General features: G+C 34.7%; 1 protein-coding gene across 1 annotated transcript; it reads right to left on the reverse strand.

The window, feature by feature from the left end:
• Positions 1–214: 214 nt before the first annotated feature.
• LOC113358020 (OTU domain-containing protein DDB_G0284757-like) lies at positions 215–3,731 on the reverse strand. The gene is made up of 11 exons (XM_026601522.1): positions 3,623–3,731; positions 2,737–3,107; positions 2,500–2,558; positions 2,089–2,143; positions 1,872–1,946; positions 1,670–1,743; positions 1,528–1,576; positions 1,359–1,443; positions 994–1,115; positions 762–820; positions 215–465 (listed from the first exon to the last, which is right to left on the reverse strand). The coding sequence occupies exons 2-11, from the start codon at positions 2,986–2,988 to the stop codon at positions 351–353; spliced, it is 945 nt and encodes a 314-aa protein (XP_026457307.1). The 5' UTR covers positions 2,989–3,107; positions 3,623–3,731; the 3' UTR covers positions 215–350.
• Positions 3,732–9,492: the final 5,761 nt, after the last annotated feature.

Consider the following 9,492-nt stretch of genomic DNA (forward strand, 5'->3'; position numbering starts at 1 on the left):
AGAACTGATTGTAAAGTCCTAAAAGCTAGAACAACCCACCTAGCCCAGCAATAGCGAGAACTTTGCCTACACCAGTTTATATAAAAGTTTTAACTTACCCAAATACTCGGAGCATGCACCAACAGAGCAAAGCTCAATTGGGTCCTATTCCAGCGCACCAGACAACACACAATCCATAAGTCCACACAAAGGGATTCAAATTCCAAATTTCACCTGAGAAAAATTGTCCAAAAGATGCCATAGATTATAATTAGTAATATAATTGTTTTGGTGTCAATCTTAACAATTAGTTGTTCTAGCAAATAATTTGTAACGAGTAAACCATTGTCCTGTTTTCGGCGGTATTGCGTCTAAGTAGCCTTGAAGCCAAATAAAACTTCAAAGAGTGCACAGCAACTCTTCCACGACGCTGCTGTCACGATTGGAGCTGGTGCAACCTTGACATTGTCTTCATTCTCATTCAGACTATTTTTTTCCGATCAACAAGATAGAGAAAAAATTATGATCAGATACTGTAAATACATTGTATCCACTTACTAATTAAATTACAGATATTAATTCAATAAAACCTATGATGTTGTTCAATTACTTAGAACATGAACTTTGTTTTGTTTCCACTGTTTGGTTCGCAGAACTAAATCATCCTCAAAAGAAGTAAATGGAAAATAATACAGCATCCCTACGTAGATAGACAATTGTGGAACTATGAATATCAAAAAGGAGTCCAACTGTCCAAGGGAAAAGAAAGATAAAGATGCTACCTGGCAGACAGCCTTTGGCGATGAGAAGCCGCCTCATCAGTATGTTTAGAACAAATATCCTGCGTCAATAAAACAATATCACTAGCTTCTCACCAAAAGGCCTGGCTTATCTATTACTAATGATATGTGATGCAGAGATTACTAGCTCTTAATATAATATCACGTAAAAGATACTGCAAGGTGCGGACGCTGCTTTCTAATTGAACTCCACAATTATGAATGTTTAAATTACCTTTGAATCTGACGCATCCTCTTGTATGGGTACCTGATCAGGAGGATCTTCCTCCACATCTTCACCAACATGATGTACAGAATTGTAATGCAAGCCCCCGTCAGAGAAACTCAAGCAAACAACTGGACGATACATATTAAAACCGAAAGTCAAGGGACCGTCATGTGGACCTTACTAATAATGCTGTGTTTTCTTTTCTCATAGAATTAACATTCCCAGAAAAAAAAAGAAAAAAACTACACAAGAAGCTTAAAATAATTCCAACCGTAAACATGTTAGCATGGATAGTTGAGACTTCGGTGGTGACGCTTTCATTAACAGCATTATGAGAGAGCAAAAAGGAAAGAAAAAAAACGATTCTCTACCTCGAGTTGGTTCTCCATCGTTAGGGTCAATCTGGTAGTAACATACATTGGGATGAGATGTTACCACAATAATTTTGATTCCCAACTGCAGCAAAACAAGATAGGTAATCACCAAAGCTGGAAACATAAAACTGTGATTGAGAAAGAAAGATTGATCACTAATACAAACCACATCCGCAGCAGCATGTAGTGTAACGTTATCCCCCCAACTACCAGATCTGTTTTCAATATGTCTAGAATAAGCAAACCATCTAATAAAGAGCTACTAAAGCAAATTTTAAATACGATAAAAGATCTGTCTAACAATATACCGGGACAACTCCTCCAAATATTCCCCATAATCCCTGTCAACATATTGTTCATACAGTTCCGGATGGGACTTCAGCTGTTAAAAATTTCATCAACAGAACATTTTAAGTCAGGTAATATAGAGAACAATAAGCACAACATGTTTCTAACATAATGCACAAGTACAGAAAGTAACAATTCGCAAAACACATTAAATTGACAAACCTGGTTCAAGATCAACTTCCTGACATAATCATGGTTCTCACTGCTGTGATACAATTGATCTGATAGCGCTCTAAACTGAAAATAGTTTTATAGGTAACATCTTGTTTATAGAATATAAACTTTACAGAGGATAATATGCTGCTTGTTGAGAACTCCTAATGATGACAAAGACGAGTCCTGAATCTCCTGATGAAAGAATAAACCAAACGTGACAGACCTGGCAGTTTCCATCAGCCGCAACCTCCATCTCCATTAGACCATTTGCTCTCAATCTACAAGAGAGAGAGAGAAATTATGATCAGATATTATAAATACAAATAATTGTATCCACTTACTAATTGTATTGTAGACATGAATTCCATTAAGTATCTCCAGAAATGAATTTTGTTTTACTTCCATGGTTTGCGGAACTAAACCAAACCTAGGAATTCAATTCCTCAAACCAAACACGCTATTATCAAACACCAAAATACACATATAATAAGAGCTAAGAAAGTATAAGCACCTAGAGAGCTTACTCGAAGGAAGTAAATGGAAAATAATACCGACATCCCTATGCAGATTGACAATTGTGGAATCATGAATAAGCAAAAAGGAGTTCAAGGGAAAAGAAATCTAAAGATGCTACCTTTGAAGCAGCCTCAGACGATGGGAAGTCGGCTCATCAATGTTATCGGCAAGAAAAGTCTGCGTCAATAAAAACAATACCACTATCTTCTCACCAAGAGGCTTGGCTTATTTATTCTAATGATATATGATGCAGAGAGTACTTAATCGTCACATAAAATCACATAATCTAAGCAAAGATACTGTAAGGTATGGATGCTGCTTTCAAATAAAACTAGACAATTAGGAATTAAATTACCTCAGTTACATAATCAGGAGCCATCTCGCTCAACCGCTTCATCACTTTGGGGTCGAGGCCAGGTCCATGTAGTGTAGGAAACTCTTCTTCTCGTTCTTGAACATTTACCGATTCCTCAACAGACAGATTTGGCAATTCTTCTTGCAAATGTGTACCAATACGAGCTCTGAGTATTTCGATATCCTCACGAGTACGGCATTTTCTTCCATACAACATACCAGAACCCTTTAGTTTCTGCCTACTAGGCTTCATGGCTTCATTCTTCTTTTTATGGACAACCTGAATATTTTTGTGCTTTTCAGTCTTGTGCCGCTGCAAATCACCATATGTAGGGGCCGAGAAACTGCAGTCACTGCAGTTGTTCTTTTCTCCTAAGAAAGCATGAGTTATTAAAGAATCAGGTAACTTAGAAAATACAACAAAACTTAAAACTATTATCACATCTAGATTTACAATAAGAATCATGGAAACAAGAACCGCGAATAAAACCCTAAACATCAATTTGAAACTATAAACGTTAATCAATTACGAACATATAGATCTACAAGAGAATCGTGAAAATAAGTAAAACCTTAAACATCAACCAAAAACTATAAACATCAACCAATTACAGAACATTTAGATTTACCAGAAGAATCGTGAAAACAAGTAAAACCGTAAACATCGATCAGAAACTATAAACAGTAATCGATTATGAGCATCTAGATCTACAAGAAGAATCGTGAAAATAAGAATTCCACGAAAACCGTAAACATCGATCTGAAACTATAACAACAATCAATTATGAACATCTAGATTTACAAGAAGAATTGAAGTAAAAACTACAAATAAACCCTAAACCTTATTCAAAACGAACTAAAGTAAAACCTTAAATTCATTAACTTACTTTTCCCTCTTATAAATATATAGCCATGGCGGTTTCCGATAAACTGAGTTCGGTTTCCGCCATGGCTGATATATTTGTAAGAGGAGAGAGAAATGAAATTAATCCAACTGAAATTATAAACTCTCTACCAACATGACTGACCGACAGGAATTATATATACTCTCACTTGGGCGATTCCAGTCAGGGAAAGGCACGTGTCAACACAAGTAAGTGTAAACGAGGTGTAAGAAAAGGGATCTAATTACTCCCTGGTCCCTCCAGAAATATTTTTTTGAATTGCAGGTAGAGCTTCACAAGACCGGCCGTACCCGATGAACCCGCGGGTTTTTAAACCGAAACCCCTCTAATTTGGTTGTTGGTTATGAAAATAAAAATCCGATATAGTTGATTTGGTAATTGGTTATGGTTCTAATTCCGCCCGAACCAACCTGAAAAACCCAGTAGGTAGGTTTTGATTATATGCACCTTATGTATGTTATTGTTCACTGAATAGTTAGCAGAAATGGGGACAAACTACAGAGAATCGAATCTAGTTAAATACACACTTACATTTGATGAACCTAATTAATCTAGTTAGCGTTTTGTATCCGGAGGCTCAGTTGTGAAAGAAACAACGAGCACTAAATACGCACTTGCATTTGGTGAACCTAATTAACATGCTTTTGCACAATATTCAAGAGATGTAATTGCTTCCTCCATAAATATTTTTTGAAAGAAAAGGAAGCTTTATTTCATTTACAAGCTGCCTCCTAATTATGTAAGATGGATTTACAAACCACACCTTTATCATCTGTTTGCACAATAAGTTGTTGTTCCCATTACATGCCTTCTAACACTAGAAAAGCTTCTGCTTGATTAATATCTCTTGTCATGAGTGAAATAACTTTGACAATTAAGAACTTTCTCGTATGATATTTTTTGCAAATCGCATAAAGTCTATAGGTAGATAAGGCGAGTACGGTTCGTTCCACTAATATTGATAATATTATGCCTAATTACTAAACAAATTATACGATAAAAACTAAGAAAATAATTTTTGAGGAATTGTTCTTGTGATTTTAATTTAAAAGACAAATACGAAAAAATATTAAACTTGTAGGCCAAAGAGAAATAGGTCTAGGATTTTAGATTTCGCTACTTCTTATCTTTGTAAACTCAATAATAATAACTTTGACACAATATTTCAAATTGCTCACGGTAATTTCGAACCCAATCTCATGTCTTGAAGGATAAAACGCTATAAATTTTTATGAATCTCGTCGTTATTCAAAAATCTAATTTCCTTCGCTTATAACGGATCAGCAGCTTAAAAACTATTCAAGACAATTAAAACAAAGTTTGTAAAACAGAGAAAATTATTATGCAATTTTTTTTAGCACAAAAGGGAGTAAATATGTCAAAGCAATTAATTACTAAATATTACAGATCAAAAATAGCTTCCTCTGTTACCCTATAAAATAAATTTAGTTACTCGTGAATCGAAATTTGGAAGAAATTTGATTAATCATTGTATTAAAAGGTAGAGAAAATTGCTTACAATTTTCATTCACTAAAGATATTCAGCGACTAAAAGAACTTTGTTACTAAGGATATCGCAACCAAACAAGAAATGATAGTTAACTTCTAAGGTTTATTAAGCGATTGTTTCTGCGACAGTTTCTGGCAGCATAATGTTCTTCGTGTTTTTTAGTTTTGCAATAACAAGAAACTTTATGTAACTTTTTATTTCTTCAATTCCAAGCCTCCCAAACTCTCTGTATGTCTTCTAATCACCTCTCACACCCTTTATATACCCAACATCACCGAAAATATTCAACCATAACTTCAAAATCTTCTCGCAATACCTTCCTTATTTTATTTCCAATGTACGAGAAATATTTTTCATGTTTGTATCCTTCATGTTCTTGCTGGTGTTAAATCTTTCCAAACACATTGATTACACGACTCTGATTACGCTATACACGCTAAAGACACACACAATCTTCCCCAAAAAAAAAAAACCAACAGAATATTGAGAGATATTTTTGTTTGGACCACATAAAATATGAAATGGGAATAATAAGATCTTCAACCCATTATCCTTAAATAAAAGCATTTAATTGGGTCATGGGTTGAAGCCTAAATCCATTAAGGATTAAAAAACCTAATCTGGTGGCCTTTATTAAGGGTGACTAAATTCATTGTATCCTAAAAAGTGGATGAATTTGTTGATGGTAAGACCAGACATAAATTCAAACCAGGGAGTTAGAATTAATCTACATGTGTATTTAGTCCAAGTACATTAATTAATCTGATCATTATGAAAGGAGGGGATGAATATAGATTATTTATTGAAGTAAATACATTTTTAATGTCTAGATACATAATTATGATTTTAAATACTAATGAACCTGGATATGGTTGGGTTGATAGTCGGTTATGGCTCTATACCCGCCCGAACCCCCCGAAAAACCCGGTAGTTAGGTTTTGTGCGCCTTATGTATTTTATTGTTCACTAAATAGTTAGCAGAAATGGGAAAAAACTACAGAGAATCAAATCTAGTTAAATACACACTTGCATTTGGTGAACCTAATTAATCTAGTTAGAGCTTTGTACTTGGAGGCTCACTGGCTCAGTTGTGAAAGAAACAACGAGCACTAAAAACGCACTTGCATTTGATGAACCTAATTAACATACTTTTGCACAATATTCGTCGGACTGTCTTTTTTTATGATTAGTGACTTAAGTTACTGACTTTATCCTTATGTAGGAAGGTTAGCCGGTTTGTCATTTACGTGAAAGGAAAAATAATATTGACCGAAAGTCAAGACTTCTTTCTCGTCATCATTGGTGTTTTAAGGTCGCGCATTACTAGGTTCTAAACTCTGTCAGTTGATTCAATTCTTGATAGATTTTACTAAAACAAAAGTTAAGGTGGGTTTAAACTTGAAACCGACCTGTCCGTAACAGGCGGGTTACAGCTCGAACCAAAAATTAGGTGGGCGGGGTTGGTTATGAAAATACAAAACCCGTTATAGTTGGGTTGGTTGTTGGTATTAGATGAAATCCTCCCTGCCCGACCCATGTGCAGCTCTAGTTAGAAGCTAGCTTCAGGCAAGCAGAAGCTGCATCCTAATATAATTAGGGGAATTCACAAACTACACCTTTATAATCTCCTAACTATATTATGAGGATTTACAAACCCCTCCTTTATCATATATTTGTACAATAACTTTATTACATTTCAGTTGTTGTGCCCATCGCATACCTTCTAACACTTACAATGCTTCTACTTGATTAATATCTCTTGTTGTATGTGAGGTAGTTTTGGTAGCTAACAACTCTGTGATATAATATTTTTTCGCAATCATACGAAGTCTACAAGTAGATAAGGTGAGTACGGTTCGTTCCACTCAGATTGATAATATTATTCCTAATTACTAAACAAATTCTAAGCTAAAAACTAAGAAAGTAATTTTTGAGGAATTGTTCTTATGATTTTAATTTAAAAGACAAATACAAAAAATAATAAACTTGTAGGGCCAAAGAGAATCTAGGGATTTGGATTTCACTGTTTCTCATGTTTGTAAACTCAATAATAATAACTTGACATAATACTCCAAATTGCTCAAGGCAATTTCGAACCAAATCTAATGCCATGAAGGATAGAATGTTACCAACTATTTTTATGACTCTCGTTGTTATTTAAAAATCTAATTTCCTTCGCTTATAACGGATCGATAGATTAAAAACTATTCAAGACAATTAAAAAAAATCTTGTAAATAAGCGAAAATTATTATGCAATTTTATTAGCACAAAATGGAAGTAAATATGTCAAAGAAATTAATTACTAAATATTACACATCAAAAATAGCTTCCTCCGTAACCCTAGAAAATAAATTTAGCTACTCATGAATCGGAATTTGGAAAAAATTTGATTAACCATTGTATTAAATGGTAAAGAATATTGCTTACAATTTTCAGTCACTAAAGATATTTAACGACTAAAGTGGTCTTCTCCTTATCAACTTCATATGATAAGCACGGAAGTTAACAATGATTTAAGCTTCACAAAATCTTCAAAACATGCTTCATCAAATACAAAGGCAGTATCCTTAGCAAGTAGGTTCGACATAGTAAAGCAATCTTGCTAAAGCATTTGATGAAACAACAACAAAATCCAGCATGGACAAGGAAGGATTTAACATCTGTTACATTATTAGATGGTCTTAGTTTTGAAATTAGGTCAACCTTGACTTTATCAACTTCTATTCCCTTGGAGGACCCCGTGTCCTAATAATATTAACCATAAAATGATACTTTTCTCAATTAAGGACAAAGTTATTTTTTTTTCAACTTTCTAGAACTAGTGTAAGGTGGTGCGTTATCATGTCGTTGGCCTAGGAAAACACCAACTGTAAGGTGGTGCGTTATCATGTCCATACAGATTGCTAAGCGAAATATTGGGTGGTGTTGTTAGACCCCCGTTTTTTCAATTGGTATCAAAGCAGGCAAAACGTTAAAAACCTTATAAGTCTGTGTTTGTAGCGATCTGATTATGGACGAGTCTGTATCTAATAACGTACCAGTTCAGAAATTACCAGATGATTCTAAAAGCTTGGATTCACCTGATAGAACTGTCACATCTAAGTCAATATCCAAACATTCTCTTGATGTAAAAATTGTTGATTGGGAAACTCTCATAGAAGAACAGTTGGATGAAATTTCTGATGAAGATGATTCAGATATTGATAAAGATCTTGATGAGGAAGTCTCAGAGTATGTTAAGTTTTTTGATTCGTGGAAGATGAAGAAGATTACAACTTCTCATGTCTCACCTCTTCTGACTCCTCTCTGTCGAGAAAACAAGAAATTAAGAAGATGTTACACAGGTGTTTATTTTTCGAATCGTTCTACCGAATCGATCCTCAAGGATTCTGAGGAAAACCTATGTATGAAGTCACTTGAATGTGATAATCTTTATCAAAAGTACTTTTTGTTGGAAGAGAAATTTGCAGAATCTGAAGCAAGGTTTAACTACCAGCAAACAAGTTTTGACGACAGAGAAAGTGCTTATCTCACTCGAGAAAAATGCCTTGAGGCTGATTTAGCTGTTGCTCTTGATAAAATCAAGACGTTGGAAGATGAATTGAAAAAATTCAATACTAGTTCAAGAAAATTAACCACTATGCTAGGAGCAAGTAAAAATCATCGTGATACACGAGGATTGGGCTATAAGGAAATATATGCTCCAAGTACTAGCAAAGAGGTAAAATTTGTCAAGGCTAGTGATTCTTCTCAACAAAAGGTTTCCACTGATGACAAAAGTGAAATACCTTCTCCGGCAGTCAAGGTTCAAAAAAGAAAAGTATATCAACCTCCAAAACCAGCATACGTGAATCCGGGTAAGAACGTTCCTTATATTTGTCATTATTGTGGAAACAAAGGTCACCTGGAAAGGAGATGTCGTTTTCGTATAAGGAATGAAAAACTTCATGATATTCTTGTTTGGGTGTCAAAAGAAGTTATTAAACCGGGATCATATGTTAAGGCTAACACTCTTAACATTATGGGTTGTAAACGTCCAACCTTTAGGCAAAGGAATCAGTGCTGTGATAATCCTAGATTTGCCTATAAACGTCATACGAAGCCTTTTCACAATCTTAATGGTTATCAAAAGGATAACTTCATAAAGACGAATACAAGATTTGATGCTCCCAATTGGAGAAAGACTAACTTGCAAAAGAATAGTCAATCCAATTCTCTTCCAGAAAATCTTGAAGAGAGTAATGGGAAGAAGGTTTCGGTCATTCCTAAACACACTCAAAAGTGGATACCAAAGAAAGTCAATGATGTCTTGAGTGTGAAAATGAATGATCTCCCAGAAAG

This window comes from Papaver somniferum, chromosome 3 (assembly GCF_003573695.1).
Source record: "Papaver somniferum cultivar HN1 chromosome 3, ASM357369v1, whole genome shotgun sequence".
Lineage (NCBI taxonomy): Eukaryota > Viridiplantae > Streptophyta > Magnoliopsida > Ranunculales > Papaveraceae > Papaver > Papaver somniferum.

Excerpts from the sequence above, each read along its gene's own strand:
- LOC113358020 (XM_026601522.1), bottom strand. The coding sequence starts at position 2,988 with ATGAAGCCTAGTAGGCAGAAACTAAAGGGTTCTGGTATGTTGTATGGA. Across the intron at positions 1,577-1,669 it reads TATTTGGAGGAGTTGTCCCG|ATCTGGTAGTTGGGGGGATA; the intron begins GTATATTGTTAG and ends TATTGAAAACAG. Across the intron at positions 1,444-1,527 it reads TACATGCTGCTGCGGATGTG|TTGGGAATCAAAATTATTGT; the intron begins GTTTGTATTAGT and ends GTTTTGCTGCAG.